The following is a 22,320-nucleotide window of genomic DNA, read 5'->3' on the forward strand; positions in this document are numbered from 1 at the left end:
AACCGGCCTCAACTGTTTCCTGTGACAGAGAATTCCACAGATTCACCACTCTCTGTGTGAAGAAGTTGTTCCTAATCTCAGTCCTAAAAGGCTTCCTCTTTATCCTCAAACTGTGACCCCTTGTTCTGGACCTCCCCAACATCGGGAACAATCTTCCTGCATCTAGCCTGTCCAATCCCTTTAGGATTTTATACGTTTCAATAAGATCCCCCCTCAATCTTCTAAATTCCAACGAGTATAAGCCTAGTTCATCCAGTCTTTCTTCATATGAAAGTCCTGCCATCCCAGGAATCAATCTGGTGAACCTTCTTTGTACTCCCTCTATGGCAAAGATGTCTTTCCTCAGATTAGGGGACCAAAACTGCACACAATACTCCAGGTGTGGTCTCACCAAGGCTTTGTACAACTGCAGTAGAACCTCCCTGCTCCTGTACTCCAATCCTCTTGCTATGAATGCCAGCATACCATTTGCCTTTTTCACCGCCTGCTGTACCTGCATGCCCACTTTCAGTGACTGGTGTATAATGACACCCAGGTCTCGTTGCACCTCCCCTTTTCCTAATCGGCCACCATTCAGATAATAATCTGTTTTCCTATTTTTGCCACCAAAGTGGATAACTTCACATTTATCCACATTAAATTGCATCTGCCATGAATTTGCCCACTCACCCAACCTATCCAAGTCACCCTGCATCCTCTTAGCATCCTCCTCACAGCTAACACTGCCGCCCAGCTTCATGTCATCCGCAAACTTGGAGATGCTGCATTTAATTCCCTCATCCAAGTCATTAATATATATTGTAAACAACTGGGGTCCCAGCACTGAGCCTTGCGGTACCCCACTAGTCACCGCCTGCCATTCTGAAAAGGTCCCGTTTATTCCCATATATTTGCTTCCTGTCTGCTAACCAATTCTCTATCCACATCAATACCTTACCCCCAAAACCATGTGCTTTAAGTTTGCACACTAATCTCTTTGTGGACCTTGTCAAAAGCCTTTTGAAAATCCAAATATACCACATCCACTGGTTCTCCCCTATCCACTCTACTAGTTACATCCTCAAAAAATTCTATGAGATTCGTCAGACATGATTTTCCTTTCACAAATCCATGCTGACTTTGTCCGATCATTTCACCGCTTTCCAAATGTGCTGTTATCACATCTTTGATAACTGACTCCAGCAGTTTCCCCACCACCGACGTTAGGCTAACCTGTCTATAATTCCCCGGTTTCTCTCTCCCTCCTTTTTTAAAAAGTGGGGTTACATTAGCCACCCTCCAATCCTCAGGAACTAGTCCTGAATCTAACGAGTTTTGAAAAATTATCACTAATACATCCACTATTTCTTGGGCTACTTCCTTAAGCACTCTGGGATGCAGACCATCTGGCCCTGGGGATTTATCTGCCTTTGATCCCTTCAATTTACCTAACACCACTTCCCTACTAACATGTATTTCGCTCAGTTCCTCCAACTCACTGGACCCTCTGTCCCCTACTATTTCTGGAAGATTATTTATGTCCTCCTTAGTGAAGACAGAACCAAAGTAATTATTCAATTGGTCTGCCATGTCCTTGCTCCCCATAATCAATTCACCTGTTTCTGTCTGTAGGGGACCTACATTTGTCTTTACCAGTCTTTTCCTTTTTACATATCTATAAAAGCTTTTACAGTCAGTTTTTATGTTCCCTGCCAGTTTTCTCTCATAATCTTTTTTCCCCTTCCTAATTAAGCCCTTTGTCCTCCTCTGCTGAACTTTGAATTTCTCCCAGTCCTCAGGTGAGCCACTTTTTCTGACTAATCTTCTGTTCCACCTGCCAAAAGTGGGAATTTCCCGGTGACTAACCATTTTAATTCCTATCCACAGTCCCATATGTCAGTCCACAGCATCCTATTTTGCCACAATGAGGCCACTCTCAGGGTGGAGGTGAAACACCTCATATTCCTAGATAGCCCCCAACCTGATGGCATAAATATCAATTTTTCCTTCTGGTAAATTTTCCCTCCCCTCCTTCCGCTTCTATTCCCCACTCTTCTCCTCACCTGCCTACCACCTCCCCCGATACCCCTCTTCCCTTTTTCCTATGGTCTACTCTCCTCTATCAGATTCCTGCATCACCAGCCATTACCATTCCCACCCACCTGGCTACACCTCACCTTCCAGCTAGTCCTTCTTTCCCTCCTCCTGCTTTTATACTCTGGCGTCTTCCCCTTTCCTTTCCACTCCTGAAGAAGGGTTTTGGCCAAAAATATTGATTATTCATTTTCATAGGTGCTGCCTGAGCTGCTGAGTTCCTCCAGCATTTTGTACCTGTTGCTCTGGATTTCCAGCATCTGCAGAATCTCATCTTAACTATTGAATAGTTCCCTAGTACACTAAGATGGATGCTTGACCTCACAATCTACCTCGCCATGATCCTGCACCTTATTTGTTTATATACACTGCACTTTTTCTGAGCTGTTACACTTTATTCTGCGTTATTGGTTTCCCTTTCTCTGCCTCAGTGCACTGTGTAAGGATTTGATCAGTTTGTACAGTATGCAACACAATCTTTTCACTGTATCTTGATACATGTGACAATCATAAACCAATCCAATGGTGGGTTGTACCCATGAGGGAGCTGGGCGAGTTATTAACTCAATTGTTTTCTTTCTTCATCTGATGCCTTGGATATTACATTTCCAGCTCTCCATGTGTGCCTTTGTGGACTGCAGCTTTCCGTAAAATTCCTGAGATGAGCGGCACAATCAATCTGAAAGCATCTGCCTGTAAAGTGATGGTCTGAAGCTGCAGTTAGACCCACTGTATTGTGTCATGGTTAATTGCAAAAGGGAATTCAGAAGTGTGTAAAGGGCAACCTGATATTATGAAACACTGAATAAGGTTGACATGATGTTTCTTGTGGGGAATGTAAAGCGATGGCTAACAGAAGCAGGAGAGAATTCAAAGTGGAGCTGACTTTCTCAGGGAGTAAATCAGACAAAATACATCTAAAGGAACCTGATGAAACTCAGCAGAGGAAGAAGCCTAAGCTCTGATCTTCAGTTGGTAAAGCCACTGTCTCTCAACTCTGGGGACTCTGATTCAATGCTGACTTTTGGTGCTTGCACATTCCCTGTGACTACAGGGGTTTCTTCCCACATCCCCAGCACATGCAGTTGGTGAGTTTAATCAGGCAATATAAATTGACCCTAGTGCGTGTAGGTGGGTGATTAAATCTGGGGGTGTTTACAGAGAAAATTGGAGAGGGATAAGATTATTCTGGGTAGTCACCTAGATTTATTCAAAGTAAATTTATTATATTGCCATATACTATCTTGAGATTCATTTTCTTACAGGCATTTATACAAAAAATACATTAAAATTTTACAAAAAAACTACACATAAATAAAGATAGACAAGCACCAATAAGCAAAAGACAAATAGCAAATAAAAATAATACTAAAACTATGAGATGTCAAGTCCTTGAGAGTGAGTCTGCAGGGCACAGAATCTGTTAATAGTGGTGACTGAAGCTATCCATGCTGGCTCAGGAGCCTGATGCTTGTATGGTAATAACTGCGGAACCCAAGGCTTCTTTACCTCCTGGATGATTGATGGTAGAAGTGAGAAGAGGACATGGTCTGGATGGTGGGGTCTTTGACGATGGATTCAGCTTTCTTGTGACAGTGCTCTATGTAAATGTACTGAACGGTGGGATGGACTTTGCCTGTGACGGCCTGAGCCACATCTATCATTTTCTGAAGCCTTTCCGTTTCTGGGCATTACTGGTTCTATACCAGCCTGTGATACAAATAGTTAGGATACTCTCCTTTGACAGACTGAATAGGCTCCAGGTCACACAGAAACTGCTGAAAAGTCAAAGGAAGGAGCATTAATGAGGCACAAACGGCAGCAGAGAGTAAATGGGCCTGTTTCCATGCTACATCCAGATTGTGTAAGGAGTTCAATTAGCCACGTGTGGGACTCCTGGCTATTCTGAGTCATTTTTCCAGACTTGTCCCTTTATTACACTGCCCAACCACCATCACTCCTTCAGTCATTCTCCAACCATCACAATGTCATAGAATCAGGTGCTGAGAACCCATTTAGCCCTTCCATTCTACACTGGCACTGTCAAACTCTCTTCCATCAATCATTTATTTGTTCACCACCCCACCTCCACCAGTCTTTCTCCAAATGCATAATTTCCATCTTTAAAAAGCAAATTTAGTTTAAACTGCTTCCACTGCATTTTCAAATACCACATTTTACATTAAAGCATTTGTCACAAAACATTCTCATCTGTCTTCTGGTTTGGTTGCCAAAATGAGTTCCATAAGACCATAAGATACAAGAGCAGAATTAGGCCATATGGCCCCTCGAGTCTGCTCTGCCATTTCATCATGGCTGATCCATTTTCCCTCTCAGCCCCAATCTCCTGCCTTCTCCCTGTATCCCTTCATGCCCTGACTAATCAAGAATTTATCAACCTCTGCCTTAAATATACCTAATGACTTGGCCTCCACAGCTGGCTGTGGCAATGGGTTCCACAGATTCACCACTCTCTGGCTAAAGCAGCTCCTCCTTATCTCTGTTCTTAAAGGGTATTCCTCTATTCTGGGGCTGTGTCTTCTGATCTTAGATACTCCCACCAAAGGAAACATCCTCTCCACTCTATCGAGGCCTTTCAACATTCATTGAGGTCACCCCTCATTCTTCTGAATTCCCATGAGTAAAGACACAGAACTGTCAAACACTCCTCGTTAGACAAGCCTTTCAATCCCAGAATTATTCTTGTGAACCTCCTTTGAACCTTCTCCAATGTCAGCACATCCTTTTTTAAGATAACGGCCCTAAAACTGCTCTAAGTGAGGCCTCACTAGTGCTTCATAAAGCCTCAGCATTGCATCCTTGCTTTTATATTCTAGTCCTCGAGATATTTGGACAGGTACACAGTAGGAATACGGGCCAAATCTAGGGAAATAGAATTTGCTCACATAGGCAACTAGGTTGGCAATGGACATGTAAAGCCATAAGGCCTCTTTCCATTCGGTACAACTCTGACTCCTGCTACTTATTTAGTGATAAAGATACATCAGCAGCTTAGTCATTCCAATATTTACTGATGGCTTCACGTGTTCTAGTTGTGAAATCAAAGCAGCAGCACTAGGAAATGGACAATAATTGCAGGGCAGTGTTCTGTCCACACCCAGTAGGTTTCAGTGTCAGTGAAAAAGCATCACCAGGAAAGTGAAGAGTGAAACCTTTTGGAAAGGGAGAGTTGGAGTAGGAAAAGGAAAAGAGAGACAGCAGGGAGGGAGGGAAGAAAGTTGGTGGGAGGAGAGGGGTGAGAGGGGAGTTGGTCGTGAGGTGGGGTGAAGAGGTGAGTCGGATGGGGGAGAAGAATTTGGGTGGGAGGGAGAGTTGTCGTCTCCAGGCAATAATTAGTATATTTCTCTATTGCATAATTTCATCTACTCCATCATTATTCAGTGTTGATTATCTTACACACGTTTGTAGTTCATACAATTTAAAGTGAAATTACACTGACAGAACACTCAAACCCAGCAAAGCTCGTTACCGAACACTGACAAACTTTTACGGATGTACTGTTGACTAGTTGCATCATGGTCTGGTAGAGCACTTCCAATGTGCAGGAATTTAAGAGGCTGCGCAGAGTAGTATCTATAGGAGGTACTGACTCAAGAAAGCAACATCTATCAAAGCTCACCATCATCCAGGTTCAAGAACAGCTACTTCCTTTCAACTATTCAGTTCTTGTACCAACCAAAACCTTAAACATTACCTTAGTATAGCAACACTATACCACTTTGGACCAAATGACTTTGTTTTTGTTATAATTCTTTTGTTTTAAAATTTGTGCACAATTTATGTTTATGCTTCACTTGTGAATACCCTTATGTGATGGTATGTGTCTGTGATACTGCTGCAAGTTTATAATGGCACCTGTGTATATGACAATAAACTCCACATTGACTTTTCATACATCGTCTGCTTCCATTGTAGTGAATGGGCACCTAAATCCTAGGCATTGTCTATCTGTTCTGTAAGATACCGGCGCCATCTAGCAGTTGAAAAGACCAAGATGCACAGTTAAAACCAAAGTTCTCACTGCTGTTGTACACGAGGACGAGGAGATAAAGCTGTATTACCTGCTGAAATGAGGCATTTGGAATGATAGACATACTATTCACAAAATGGGGCAGCCTGGTAGTGTAGTGGCTAGTGCAATCCTATTACAGCTTGGGCATCAGAGTTCAATTGCACTGTCCTCTGTAAGAAAGTCTGTATGTCCTTCCAAAGAAACGTAATGTATTGCCTAATAGGTAGGGGTGTGTGTCTCTGTATGTGTATGTATATGTAAAAAATAAAATCAATGTATAGTGGACAGTGAAGAAGATTGCCTACAAGCTTTTTACTCTATCTTGGTACATGTGACAATAATAAAGTAATAAGAAAGCAACACAATTGTTTTAAGGTTAAAACATAATATTGAGTTTTGGGCAATAAATACAATCCATAGAGATTCACATCCATCTGGTTAAATGACAGCTTAAATAATTTGTACACTTGTCCCTGCAATCACACCAAATCAAAATGTTACCAGGAGATAATGAAAGTAGCTGGGATCTGATGTATTAGGCACATTTCAGATCTATGGACTCCAATTACATTTCCAGGATATATACACTCCATGTGGTAACTATTATCCCTTTCATTTATTATAGAACTTCTCATGATGTCAGAAAATCTTAAACAGCTTTGAAGCCAAAGAAGTATTTTTGAATTACTGATAAAATGGAGGAAATATGGTGTATACTTTTCACATAGCAATTAAATATTTTAGCTGTTGGTTGAGGAGAAAGAATGCCCTTGCTGGTCTTCAAGACTGCCACAAGACACTTTTTAAGATCTGATTAGGCAACAGTTAATTTCAAAACTGGCACCTTTGACAGTGCTGCACTCCTTTACTACTAAACTGGGCCTGATGAAGGGTCTCAGCCAGAAGCATTGACAATACTTTTTTCCACAGATGCTGCCTGGCCTGCTGAGTTCCTCCAGCATTTTGTGTGTGTTGCTTGGCTTCCTGGCTGCTGCAGATTTTCTCATTTGTGACGTCAGCCTAATTTTTTGTTTGAACCTCCTGACTCAACAGAAGATGTGCTACCCACTGAGCTAATGTTAGCTCTAACCAAGTTGGTAGCACACTATGAATGGGTCACCTGTAATTACTGGGCTGTGTCAATAAGTGTGTAACCCAAAATGGTCCTGTTAAAATCACAGAGGAAATTGTATAAAACAATACAGCATTCAAATGTCACAGAGGAGTAAACTAAAGTCACCTTAGAATAAGTGTTATACATTTATCATTCTTAAAAGATCTTCTGATATTTCTAGAGTATGTTGCCAACATAGGTACTCTTGGAAAGAATAAAGAGACATGGAAAACTTGCATCAGAAATTTTGAATTGCAGACTGAAAGAGATTTTTCCAATAGCCAAAATTATAGGTCATGAAGATGTCCAAAATAAAGCATCTTACAGAACATTATGACGAACAATAAGAACACTTCTTCTAAATACAATAATTGGCTCTTGTAAAAGGCAGGAAATTGTTAGGAAACGGAGACAATAACAGAACATACTGCTGAAGAGCTGAAAAGTATGACTGGTTTCTGAATCAATTAGAATCAAGATTGCTGGTTGAAAAATAGTCCAAAGGAATGAGATATCGCAAGCCTACTTTTAAGAGTTTAATTGCACATTCTACAGAATATGGGCTGTGTATCATTGCTGCAGAGTGATTAGTCCTCCATCCTGGGCAGTGTTGTACGATCCACACCCACTGCACTTCAGACCCAACACATGAAATGGCACAGTACTGTGGAGCTGACAGTCATTACACATGATCTACAGAGGCAATCACAAAGATAAAGTATTCATTAGCAACAATGACAGAACATGATGCATACACAGATGCTTGCATTTCTATAGCACCTTATGTCCTTAGGACACCCCAAAGTATTTTCAACCCATGAAGAAAATTGATTTCTGCACAGTAAGCTCCCACAGGCAACAATAAGCTAACAATCAGATGTTGACGTAGAAAAAGCGAGAGACCTACTACTACTAAAAGGGAAGCTAGGAACTTGCTCCCTTGGCTCTTCCCAAGACATCTGTTTGCTTATCGTGCAGTATTCCTCAGAACAAGCACTGGGACTCCCAAGATGGTTCATTGGAGTGAAATGGGAACCAGCCACTATGTTCTGATTCAAGAACGAAGATCAAGTATCCATAGAAACCATAGAAACTACAGCACAGAAACAGGCCTTTTGGCCCTTCTTGGCTGTGCCGAACCATTTTCTGCCTAGTCCCACTGACCTGCACACGGACCATATCCCTCCAAACACCTCTCATCCATGTATCTGTCCAATTTATTCTTAAATATTACAAAAGAACCCGCACTTACCACCTCGTCTGGCAGCTCATTCCATACTCCCACCACTCTCTGTGTGAAGAAGTCCCCACTAATGTTCCCTTTAAACTTTTCCCCCCTCACCCTTAACCCATGTCCTCTGGTTTTTTTCTCCCCTTGCCTCAGTGGAAAAAGCCTGCTTGCATTCACTCTATCTATACCCATCATAATTTTATATACCTCTATCAAATCTCCCCTCATTCTTCTACGCTCCAGGGAATAAAGTCCTATCCTATTCAACCTTTCTCTGTAACTGAGTTTCTCAAGTCCCGGCAACATCCTTGTAAACCTTCTCTGCACTCTTTCAACCTTATTTATATCCTTCCTGTAATTTGGTGACCAAAACTGAACACAATACTCCAGATTCGGCCTCACCAATGCCTTATACAACATCATAACATTCCAGCTCTTATACTCAATACTTTGATTAATAAAGGCCAATGTACCAAAAGCTCTCTTTACGACCCTATCTACCTGTGACGACACTTTTAGGGAATTTTGTATCTGTATTCCCAGATCCCTCTGTTCCACTGCACTCCTCAGTGCCTTACCATTAACCCTGTATGTTCTACATTGGTTTGTCCTTCCAAGGTGCAATACCTCACACTTGTCAGTAGTAAACTCCACCTGCCATTTTTCAGCCCATTTTTCCAGCTGGTCCAAGTCCCTCTGCAGGCTCTGAAAACCTTCCTCACTGTCTACTACACCTCCAATCTTTGTATCATCAGCAAACTTGCTGATCCAATTTACCACATTATCATCCAGATCATTGATATAGATGACAAATAACAATGGACCCAGCACTGATCCCTGTGGCACACCACTAGTCACAGGCCTCCACTCAGAGAAGCAATTCTCTACCACCACTCTCTGGCTTCTTCCATCGAGCCAATGTCTAATCCAATTTACCACCTCTCCATGTATACCTAGCGACTGAATTTTCCTAACTAACCTCCCATGCGGGACCTTGTCAAAGGCCTTACTGAAGTCCATCATTTCAAAACTAAAGTTACATGACAGTAAAAACCTAGAATGTTATAAACAGAGCAGAATAAAAAAAACATTCAGAATTAGATTTAACATCACCGGCATATGTTGTGAAATTTGTTAACTTTGTGGCAGCAGTGCAATACAATATATAACAATAGAGAAATAAACAAAACATATCAAATAGTTAAATTAATAAGTACTGCAAAAAATAGAAATAATATAGCAGTGAGGCAGTGTTCATGGGCTGAATGTCCATTCAGAAATCAGATGGCAGAGGGGAAGAAGCAGTTTCTGAATTGTTAAGTGTGTGCCTTCAGGTTTCTGTACCTCCTAACTCGGTGGTCCCCAACCTCCGGGCCATGGACCGATACCAGGCCGCGAAGAATGCAGCGATAGCGGGAATGCACCCAGCACATCTTTAAGAAAAAAGCCAAAATAAACAAGCTAATTAATTAGGTGCCACCCGGCACATTAATGTCTGCCCAGATCAGAGGTGATTGCCAATTGCGTCACCTCTGATCTGGGCCGACATTTACGTGCCAGGCGGCACCTAATTTATTAGCTTGTTTATTTCCGCTTTTTTCTTAAAGACGTGCTGGGTGCGTTCCGGCTACCGCTACACCGCTGCATTCTTCACGGCCCCGTATCAGTCCGCGGCCTGGAGGTTGGGGACCACTGCCCTAACTGATAGTAGCAATGAGAAGAGGGTATGTCCTGGGTGAAAGGGCTTATTCTCACAATTGCAGACAGAAATCACTCAGAGGAACAAGCTGCCAGCGGAAGTGGTGGATGCAGGTTCCTTTGCAACATTTAGGAAAGGTTTGGAATGGAAAGGGTATGAAGAGCTACAGTCCAATGGGATGAGGCAGAATAAAATGTCAGCACAGACTAGATGGGCCAAAGGGTCTGTTTCTGTGCTGTAGCACTCTATGACTCTAAGTGGCAGGCTAAGATTTAAATTACCAACTGAGGCAATCAAATGACTGGTCAGACCATTTCCGAGGGCTTCACGTCAACTTGTGGTACAGGATGGGAGTTACCTGCAGACCAGCTAGGAAGAGTAGAGCCCCTCTTGTGAGAGATATCACACGGCCCTGGCACATGGAACTGGAACTTCTGCTGTCTCCGTTAGTGGTCCATCACTACAGTTACTGAACTGTCAGAAGCTAAACTGTCATAAATATAGCAGTACAGACACAAAGTGCAGAGTCTGGAAATTAGTGCAAAGAACAAAACGTTAGAGGAACTCAGCGGGTCAGGCAGCATCTGTGAAGGGTAATGCTTAGTTGGTGTTTTGGGTTGATACCCTTCATCTGGACTGCAGGAGTAGATTGAGGGCGAGACTGGAAAGATTTCAAAGGGACCTGAGGGATAACTTTTTTTCTACAGAGGGTGATGAGTATATGGAATGAGCTGTCAGAAGAAGTGGTTGAGTTAGGTACAGAAGTATTATTTAAGCAGCACTTGGACAGGTACATGGAGAAAAACAACATAAAGGAATATGTGCTGAAAACAAGAAACTGGTATTTCTGGGAAGAGGGATGGCACAATGGCCAGCATAGACTGGTTGGGTCAAGGGACCTGCATCTATGCTGTATTGATCTGTGACTCTAGTGTAAATGCGTGGTTGATAGCTGATGTGGAATCAGTTGGCCAAAAGGCCTGTTTCACTGCAATGTGCCTCTACATTTTGTTCCATGTAATAGCATGTGTTTCCTAGGTCCATAAGGCAGTTAAGTGAAGTTTAAACAAGGACATCAGCAGTAGTATAATCACTGCAGAATCTGTTTAATGGATTAACTTTGCAGCCTTAGGCAGTGCCTGGAATTATGGAAATGGTCAGCATGGGTTCACTGAGCTAAATAGTCTCACTGTATGGCTCTAACACTCTTATGACTAACACATTAGTTGCGTACAATTGAACTCTTACCTTAACAACCATGTTCTGATAGTCAGATGGCATTGGTGTCTGAGCGATTTCTGCATCCAGCTCTTCCCAGTACTTACTCATGTCCGTCGCAGACTGCATACACAAAGGACACCGATAGGCTCTGAAACAACAGGTATATAGATGAGTTTAGGTAGGCCAGTCAAACACCATGGGCTGGATTTCACTGTTATCAGAGGAGACACAAGAGACTCTAGAACCAGGAATTTGGGGCAACAAATAACCTGTTGAAAGAACTCAAAGGGGCAAATAGCATCTGTGAGAAAAACTGTTGACGGTTTGAGTTAAAACTAGAAAGAATTCCTCTCCCCTGCACAGAAAACCTTGAGCCACTGAGTTTATCTAGCAGCCTGTTTGTTATACTGCTGCTGGACTTGTGCTGTTCCTTCATTCGCTGCCAGGAAAGACATCCCTCTCTCTGGCTCTCCAAAAGTACCAAGTGCCATGAAATTAAGTTACACTGATGTCTTATGATACACATGTGAACATTTCTTAATTTTAAAGCAGAGCACAACGGCAATCATTTCTAGGTTAGGTCCATAAGACCATAAGCTATAGGAGCAGAAATAGACCATTTGGCCAATCGAGTCTGCTCCGTCATCATCATGGCAGATCTAATTTTCCCTCTCAGCCCCAACCTCCGGCATTCATCCTGTATCCCTTCATGCCCTGACTGATCAAGAAACTATTAACTTCAGTCTTAACTATACATAAAAACTTGGCCTCCACAGCTGCCTGTGACAAAGAATTCCCCAGATTCACCACTTTCTGGCTAAAGGAATTCCTCCTCATTTCCATTCTAAAAGGACACCCCTCTATTCTGAGGCTGTCCCCTCCGGTCTTCGGCTCTCCCACCACAGGAATCATCTTCTCCACATTCACTCTATCAAGGCCTTTCACCATTTGATAAGTTTCAATGAGATTACCTCTCATTCTTCTGAATTCTAGTGAATACAGGCCTAGAGCCATCCAGCACTCTTCATATGACAAGCCATTCAATCCTGAAATCATTTTGTGCACCTCCTTTGAACCCTCTCCAGTTTCACAAACTGTTCACAATACTCCAAGTTAGGCCTCATCAATGCTTAATAAAATCTCAACATTACATCCTTGCTTTTATAGTCTAATCCTCTTGAAATAAATGCTAACAACACATTTGACTTCCTCATCACAGACTCAACCTGCAAATTAACCTTTAGGGAATCCTGTACAAGGACTCCCAAGACCCTTTGCACCTCAGTACTTTTTTTGTATTTTCTCTCCATTTAGAAAAGAGTCAAGCATATTATCTCTTCTACCAAGATGCATGACACTACACTTCCCAACATTGTGTTCCATATGCAATTTCTTTGCTCATTCTCCTAATCTGGCTAAATCCTTCTGTAGCCTCTCTACTTCAAAACTACCTATCCATAATCATCAGCAAACTTTGTAAAAAGCCATCAATTCCATCATCCAAATCATTGACATAACGTAAAAACAATCAGTTCCAACAGAGACCCCTGTGGAACACCACTAGCCTCCAGCAACCAGCCAGAAAATGCTCCCTTAATTCTCATTCTTTCCCTCCTGACAGTCAACCACTGCTTTATCCATGCTAGAATCTTCCCTGTAATATCATGGGCTCGTAGTTTGTTAGGCAGCCTCATGTGTGGCACTTTGTTAAAGGCCTTCTGAAAATCCAAGTACACATCAACCAATTCTCCTTTGTCTATCCTGCTTGATATTTCTTCAAATAATTCCAACAGATTTGCCAGGCTAGATTTTCCCTTGAAGAAACCATGCTGACTACAGCCTATTTTATCATGTGCCTCCAAGTAGCCTGAGACCTCATCCTTAATAATCAACTCCAACATCTTCCCAACTACCAAGGTTAGAATAACTGGTCTATCATTTCCTTTCTTCTGACCCTCCCCTTTCTTGAAAGATAGAGTGACATTTGCAATTTTCCAGTCTTCTGAAACCATTCCATAATCTAGTGATTCTTGAAAGATCATTACTAATGCCTCCACAATCTCTTCAGCCACCTCTTTCAGATGTACAGCATCTGGTCCAGGTGACTTATCTACCTTCAGACTTTTCAGTTTCCCACAAACCTTCTCACCAGTAATGATAACTTCAAACAGTTCATGACCCCTGACACCTGGAACTTCCACCATACTGCTAGTGTCTTCCACAGTGAAAACTGATGCAAAATACTTAATCAATTCATCCGCCATTTCCTTGTTCCCCCCATTACTACCTCACCAGCATAGTTTTTCAGCGGTCTGATATCCACTCCTGCCTCTCTTTTACACTTCATGTATCTGAAGAAACTTCTGGTATCCTCTTTAATATTATTGGTTAACTTACTTTCATATTTCATCTTCACCTTCTTAATTACTTTTTTAGTTGCCTTCTATTGGCTTTTAAAAGTTTCTCAATCCTCTAATTTCTCACTAATTGCTGTTGTGCTGTCATCCCTGCCAATGTTCCTTTCCAATTAATTCTAGCCAACTCTTCTCTCGTGCCTCCAATTCTCTTTACTCCATTGTAATACTGATATATTTGACTTTAAGCATCTCGTTCTCAAATTTCAGGGTGAATTTGATCATATTCTGATCACTTACCCTCAAGGGTTCTCTTACCTTAAGCTCTCTATCAATTCTGGTTCACTGCACAACACCCAATCCAGAATTGTTGATCGCCCTAGTGGGCTCAGCCATGAGCTGCACAAAAAAAGCTATCTTGTAGGCACTTTAGAAACTTCCTTTCCTGGAATCCAGCACCAACTTGATCTTCCCAATCTAGCTGCATAATGAAATCCTCCATAACTATTGTAACATTGCCTTTTGGCATGCATTTTCTATCTCTTGTAATTTGTAGACCACATCCTAACTACTGTTTAGGTATCTATATACAACTCCTATCAAGGAGTTTTTACCCTTGCCGTTCCTTAGCTCTATCCACAATAATTTAACTCCTTCTGACCCTATGTCTCCTCTCTTATTTATCTGATTTCCTTTTTTACTAACAGAGCAATACCTTTCTGTCTGTCCTTTTGATTCAGTGGTGTACCCTAGGACATTAAGCTTTCAGCTATAATCTTTTCAGCCATGATACAGAGATGCCTGCAACATTATACATGCCAATCTGCAACTATGCTACAAATTCAGCTACCTCATTCCGTATATTGCGCACATTCAAATGTAACACCTTCAGTCCTGTATTCACCTTTTTCAATTCTGTTGGCCTTTTACATTGCAACTCATCCTGCTGACTGCAATTTTGCCCCATCGACAGCCTCTCCTCACTACACTTTGCCTGTTTGTAATCCAGCTATCTCATCTTCAGCACAATCACCTGTCTTTCCTACAATACTTCTTGCACTGATATTTACACAACTCAAGACACCAGTTGCACCATGCTCAACCTTTTCATTTCCAACTTTGTCAGAGGTATTACCAACACCTGCCTCCACAACCTCTCCACCAAGCGTTCTGGCACTCTGGTTCCCATTACCCGCAAGTCATGCCACTCTGGAAATTTAAACATACACTTCTGATGGGCTGGGAATGCTACATGTTCGTTTCTAGGCAATGTTCCTTTGGTATGTTGCTCAGAATTTATTTTGCTTTCCTAAGATGGGTCAGGAAATAAAGACTCACCCTTTATTAAACAGCATTTCATGGCAAGTCCTGGAAAGAAAAATAAAAAGTAAATAAAGTTGTGTTAAGGTTCACACCAACCAATTTTCATGTCTACCTACATTTGCATCAGAAACTGGATGCATGCATTCATTTTCAGGAAAATATTGATTCACTGTTATTGAGTCTCTATAAACAATTCTGGTCCAGATGAAATAGTTCAAATTAATCCAATCCTCACAAAACTTAAAATTTAACACCAAGCAGCAGCAACAAGTAACTTGTAAACTTTTCCTCCTTTCCTGTGATGTTAACCTGAGCACAACCATAGTAAGGGAATTGAAACCGCTTCATTATTGGGATTGCTTTGTTCAATATTCACTGGGCCCAGGCATAGCCTTTTATGGTGATTAACAGTAACCTATGGAAAGTTTGCCATGGGAAGAGGACCTGCATGGTTAGGAAGATGCATTTGATAACTACCATTTAACTTTTAGACATTTAATTTTTAGTAGTTAGCACACTAACAAGGCTATAGGTCATGTGAGCACAACAGACCCCAGCATGGTTCTGAGGGGAGTGTAGTCTTGGCAAAGGCCTTAATTACCTCAATTGGTTCCTCAATTTCTTCACTTGCAGACACCGGTCTGTTCAGATTGACAACGTTTCCTCCACAATTACCATCAGCAAAGATGCGCCACAGGTTGTGTGCTTATCCCCCTGCTCTACTTGCTTTTTACTTATGACTGGGAGACTAAGCACAGCTCCAATGCCATATTTAAGTTTGCTGATGACACCACTGTCATTCGCCAAATCAAAGGTGGTGACGAATCAGCATACAGGAGTGATATTGAAAATCTGGCTGAATGGTTTATTGTCTACAGGATGAAGAAACTGGAGGCCCACTAACCTGACCCTATCAGGGGATCAAAGATGGAGAGGGTCAGCGCTAATGTTTCAGAGAATCTGTTGATCTCAGTGCCATTACAAAGAAGGCACGGCAGCGCCTCTACTTTCTCAGAAGTTTGCTAAAATTCAGCATGTCATCTAAAACTGACAAACTTCTATAGATGCACGGTGGAGAGTATAGTGACTGACTGCATCGTGGCCTGGTACAGTATAGAACACCAATGCTCTTGAATGGAAAAACCTACAAAAAGTAGTGGGTACAGCCCAAATACAACAAAGTCTGCAGATGCTGGAAGTCCAAAGTAACACACACAAAAAACACTGGAGGAACTCAGGTCAGGCAGCATCTGTGGAAAAGAATAAACAGTCGATGCTTTGGGCAGAGACCCATCTTTAGGACCCTCACCATTGAGCACATCTGCACTGTTGCAAGAAAGCAGCATCCATCATCAAAGACCCCCACCATCTAGGCCATGCTCTCTTCCCACTGCTGCCATCAGGAAGGAGGTGTCAGCCTCAAGTCCCACACCACCAACTCCAGCAACAGTTATTACCCCTCAGCCATCATGCTCTTGAGCCAAGGGGGAACAACTTAACTCACACGAAAACTGAACTGATTCCACAACCTATGGACTGACTCACTTTAAGGACTCTGCAAAACTTGAGCTCTTGATATTTATTGTTTTTTTTTCTAATTTGTATTTGCACAGCTTGTTGTCTTTTGCACATTGGTCGTCTGTTTGCCTCCGTAATGCGCAGTTTTTCATTGATTCTATTGTGTTTCTTTCTATTTACTATGAATGCCCTCAAGAAAGTGAATCTCAGGGTAGTATGTGGTGACGTATATGTAGTTTGATAATAAATTTACTTTGAATTTTCAGGTATTAGGCACCAAACTAAAGTTGTTAAAGGATAGAAGAGCAGGAAAGTTCTCTCTAAAGTTCCTGATAATACTTAATCCTAAAATGACATTACCCTATCACTGAACATAATCACACTGAGCTTGTGAGAGCTTGCTGTACACAAATTGGCTTTTGCATTAAAATGGACACTACAGAGTCAAAGATAGTGCAATAGTTGTGAATCAGTTTCAGACGTACCAATAGATGCAAGAGGCTAAAGAAACAAATTTTTCTAGGTTTTATCTAATTGTACACTGTAAACTCAAATTACCCTTTGAAGTGATATTACTGGCCATTTAATTTATTGTATCTGCGTTGCCTTTTTCCATAAACCTAGTAGGAAGTTTACATATACATCTCCAATTCTCCTTTGAAAGTTCCTTCTGCATCCACTTCCATATTTTAGATAGCACATTCCAGAACTTCACTACATTATGTAAAAGAACTTGCATTTTCTTCACATCTCCTCCAAAGCATTCTTTTTTTTTACCTTGAGGAAGATAACCCCAGCTTCTCCAGTGTCTCCATGGAAATGAAGCTCTTCATTCCTGAAGCTATTCTAATAACTCTCCCCTACATCATTCCTAAACTGCGAAGCCCAGAACTGGACAAAAATCTCCAGCTGAATCTGAACCGGGGGTTTGGCACACTGTCACTCCATTTGAATGAAATGTTTAAATAATTGGAATTTCCCTACCAGGTTGATGAAGCCATCTAACAGGAAGCTCAACGATGTTAAAGGTTTAAAAACAATAAGCAATTTACAACTTGGTGCTTATCATTATCATAATGGGGAGATTCTTTGCAGGATTGTTGCCAATCAGAATCTGATATTAAGTCAGGGACATACAGCATGAATACAGGCCCTTCTGCCCACTGAGTCTAGGCTGGTCACCTAATGCTGACCCTTCAATAATCCCTTCTTTTCCCTGCCATACAGTCAACTCAAGATATATGCTAACCCTTCCCTACATAAGACACAACTTACAGTGCCAATTAGTATACCAACCTGCATGACTTTAGGACATGGGAAGAAGCTGGGGTAGCTGTGGAAAATCCACTGGTTCACAAAAAGTACAAACTCCACAAACAGCATCGGAGGTCAGGATGGAACGCGCATCACTGGAGTCGTGTGGCAGCACAGTTGGAGTTACAATACTACTCATGACAGGAATCCAGGCCAGGCTACAAACTAATGCATAGAATGAAAATTTCTGTTCTGTTGTGGCCAAGCAGAGAGAAATTATGGGCTTGAATTTGTCCAAGTACCAGTATGCCATCCTTTAATGGTGACCATGTATGAGATACTAGGCAGATGATCAGAAACATTAGTAAATGTGGGATTTAAACAGTGGTCCTGAAACCAGAGTTTTATAAACCTAATTCCAGATATTGGGCAAAAATAGCCAAAGCCGTGGCCAGTGATAATTAACATCAACACACTATAACTTTTTTGAGCTAGAGGTGAAGGGAAAGATCCCATAGAGCATGACTCACTTGGACAAATTCAAGTCCATAATTTCTTTCTGCTTGGCCACAACAGAACAGAGATTTTCATTCTATGCACTAGTTTGTAGCCTGGCCTGGATTCCTGTCATGAGTAGTGTTATAACTCCAACTGACGTGATCACCGAGTCTCAAAGATTCAATACATTTCATTCCCAACATACTGCAACAAGATCAATAAGTTGAGAAAAATGGTGAAGACTTTCAACTTTCATTTGCACCACTGAGGTGCCCACCATATAAAGATGCAGCTACATAGGCACATTACAATCAATAACGTCAAGAATTGCAGTGGAAAAATAACACCAGGCAGACGTGGGACAACAGACAGGCAGTATGCTATTTCTTATTTTGCTCTGATGCAAGACAAGGGGACGATTGATTTGTTCTCTCTTAGCCTGCTTAATTTCAAGCTTTCCACTCCAATGACAGATGCTCACGAGTACATGGATCACTATTTAAAGAATACACCATACCAAATGTTATTACTTCACCTGTCAAAGACACAATGTACATTTACATTAACTTAAACTTTGGCAGAGTGCATCAAAATGATTCTAAGAATGTTTCTCCTGTACATTCTGCATCATGTAGGTGGTCACATTACAATAAAATTCCAATAATCTGACTTTGGTGGTGCCATATTGGCAGATTTCCAAGACAACTGAATGTTCTTCCCATTAATGCCTCATCGACATTTAATTTCTTGTTTTACGTCATACCATATTATTATAAATTTTCTAGGAACTGGGCCCTGCAAGTGAAACCAGAGTGGGATGGAGAGTGCAAGAACCAGAGCTACATGAGTGGACAAGGAACATGGCAAATATCACCTGGAAAGTGGATTATCAGAATAGTGATATTTCATATTGAAACTATGCAGAGTGGAGAGGCAAGACCTCCTCTCGGGACAAATACTGCTCATCCCAGAGTTCCTCCAGCAGATTGTTAGTTGTTTCAAATTCCAGCATCTGCAGTCTCCTATATCTTGAGCAGATTAGTTTTACTGTACAATGCAAACAGCCCCTAAGGGAGAACTTAATAGCATACTGTACCAGCTTACCACTAAACTATTTTAAAACCTTTAGGATCACAATAGTACGTGTGCTGCTGATAATACTCTAAGAGTAAACTTTAGCCACCAAAAGAGATGAATTAAGAATGTGCCCATTCATAGCTTAAACTCTTGCTTTGGTGCTATTAGTTCCAATATGTATCTACAGGTCTGAAACTGGCTGCTGCAGAAAGACACAGCTCAAGGAAGAACAAAGCACCGGGTCCAAACCTTTAACACACAGTATACTTTTCATTTTCATTTCTTTCAGCCAATTGTCAAGTGTTGACAGATACCCAAGAATGCTTCTAAGGAGGTATACTTCTAGCTGCACTGGATCATCACTGCACTTCATCAATTGCTTTAATGAATGGCTGCAGATCTCACAAGATGCACCAGAATGCACATTTACCCAAGTCACCTGCTTGGTGAAAAGTTAGAATTAAGTTCACCTACTTGTGAAGAAGATGCCCACAGGCAAGGACGTGAGCACCAATACGAGACGTATGAATGTCCTGTTACAGTAAAAATGAGAGAGTCAGGAGAAATAACTGGTAAAGTGTGGAGACAGAGGGAATTTTAGTTCCCAAGATAGATTCTCTGCCGGGACAGGTGAACCTGTTTCAAAGAAAGCAAGGCTCAGGAAATCAACACAATTTTGTTACCACCACACGAGAGTAACTTCCTGTGGAGTGGAAATCCCCAGCAAGTACCCCTGGACCCAAAGGCTGTATTTTGAGCTGTATATCCAGCACACATTTCATTTGAGTGTGCCAAAGATATGTGAACACAGCTCAATGCAGTGACCTTTTCACTTAGACTCAACTCAGAGTCTGAACCAAAGCCTCTTATTTAATAGTCACGTGCTCTGGCTCCTCCATCATACAATCCTCATGGAAAGGATTAGTAGTGTCGACAACCTACTAAGAATCAATCATTGTTGGAGATCCATGTGTTATTCATGACTCTAGGGCAATGTTTTGTTGTTCACAATAACTTGTGCTTGGTTAGTTTATGATGAAAACTGTTGCCTTCAGAAGGTGGACAAATCTGTAATGTATGTGCCTAACACCCAACTGCTCAATTTATCCGTTGTGAACTGGATGAGAGGAATTGGGTGGCTAAAGTTAGGAGCTAGTGGTCAGTTCTGGAATATAGAAATATTGTAGTCAGCAACAGACCCAGCACCAATTCTATCTACAACAAATGCTTTGATCTTACCTCCATGCATACTGGGCAGTTCTGTCGTGAAACATTTTCAACACACTGAAAGACATAATACTTAAGTCAGTATTCAAATACTATTAATGATAGCAATGAACAGAAAAGGTTAAACATACCGACACAACTCCGATGACAACTAACATTATTTTGATTAAAAACCACAGACCACGTTAAGATAGTGTATTTAGTGAAGTTTTCATGACAGTGGGCATGAAGTAAAATGAGAAAATTGACAAATCGAGAGCAAGAAATGGCTCTGCCTGCAGTGAATGAGAGAAAAAGGGCCAGTATTGGAACTCCAGTGGAATAAATGACTACAAAAGCAATGCTTGATAGAAAGCGAACAATTGAAGAGTGGAGGGTATAGTCCCAAAATTGAGGGTGAAGGGGCCCCAAACTCATTCTCTCTTCTTTTAAGACAGTCCTTCAATCTCATCTTGCTGAGCAAACGGTTAGCTCCCCCGATTAGCTCCTTATGCAATTCTATAATCAAACAACGCATTTGTTATGTCACTCCTTCTGCATGTAAAAGCCTCATTTTTTGACCCAGCCTAAATAGAAAATCTAAACAAAATTCTAGATGAAGTGACAAGTCACATTTTCATGACTCAGAACTATTTTCATCCTGATACTCACAAGAGCAGGGGTATTATTGTTCTTTAATTCTGTTATCACTCTTGAACAGAGCTCTTGTACAAGATGACTCGACTTGACCTCACAATCTACCTTGTCATGATCTTGCACTTTATCATTTAACTGCACTGCACTTTTTCAGTAGTCTTTACACTTTATTCTGTATTGATACCATTAAAAAAAAAATAAATTTAGAAATACAACGTGGAATAGGCCCTTCTGGCCCTTTGAGCCACACTGCCAGCATCCCCCGATTCAACTCTAAACCTAAACAGTGGACAATTTACAATGACCAATTAACCTACTAACCAGTACATCTTTGGACTGTGAGAGGAAATCAGAGCACATGGAGAGTATCCAGGCATTCCACGGGGAGAATGTACAAACTCCTTACAGAGGATGCTGAGATTGAACTCCAAACTCTAATCCCCCGAGCTGTAATAGCTTGCATTAATCACTATGCCACTATGGCATGCTCACTGAAGCACAGAAGCTACAGGGCCAAGTACTAGAAAATGAGATGAATATAGATGGTCAACAGAATTAGGCCATCTGACCCAGAGTCTGCTCTGCCATTCAATCATCGCTGATCCTTTTTCTACCCCTCCTCAGTCCCACTCCCCGGTCTTCTCCCTGTAACCTTTGATGCCGTGTCCAATCAAGAACCTATCAAGCTCTGCCTTAAATACACCCAACGACCTGGCCTCCACAGCTGCATGTGGTAATAAATTCACCACACTCCGGCTAAAGAAATTTCTCCACATCTGTTTTAAATGGACGCCCCTCTATCCTGAGGCTGTGCCCTCTTGTCCTAGACTCCCCCACAATGAGAAACATCCTTTCCACATTTACTCTGTCTAGGCCTTTCAACATTTGAAAGGTTTCAATGAGATTCTCCCCCTCATCCTAAATTCCAGCAAGTACAGACCCAGAGTCAAACATTCCTCGGATGATAACCCTTTCATTCCTGGAATCATCCTTGTGAATTCCCTCTGGACCCTCTCCAATGCCAGCACTACTTTTCTTAGATGAGGAGCTCAAAACTGTTCA

The 22,320-nt window shown here is 41.5% G+C and overlaps 1 protein-coding gene across 1 annotated transcript in view; it reads right to left on the reverse strand.

Annotated features, from left to right (window-relative positions):
• Positions 1-3,310: 3,310 nt before the first annotated feature.
• Positions 3,311-22,320, reverse strand: part of rchy1 (ring finger and CHY zinc finger domain containing 1) — a 37,575-nt gene continuing 18,565 nt past the window's right edge. Inside the window, exons 5-9 of the mRNA XM_063046939.1 lie at positions 20,635-20,679; positions 19,870-19,928; positions 15,064-15,093; positions 11,399-11,519; positions 3,311-7,913 (exon numbers count right to left, since the gene is read on the reverse strand). Coding sequence (XP_062903009.1) covers positions 7,791-7,913; positions 11,399-11,519; positions 15,064-15,093; positions 19,870-19,928; positions 20,635-20,679 — 378 coding nt within the window. The 3' untranslated portion in view covers positions 3,311-7,790. The remainder of the gene's footprint in view (positions 7,914-11,398; positions 11,520-15,063; positions 15,094-19,869; positions 19,929-20,634; positions 20,680-22,320) is intronic.

Source organism: Mobula hypostoma, chromosome 4 (assembly GCF_963921235.1).
Source record: "Mobula hypostoma chromosome 4, sMobHyp1.1, whole genome shotgun sequence".
NCBI lineage: Eukaryota > Metazoa > Chordata > Chondrichthyes > Myliobatiformes > Myliobatidae > Mobula > Mobula hypostoma.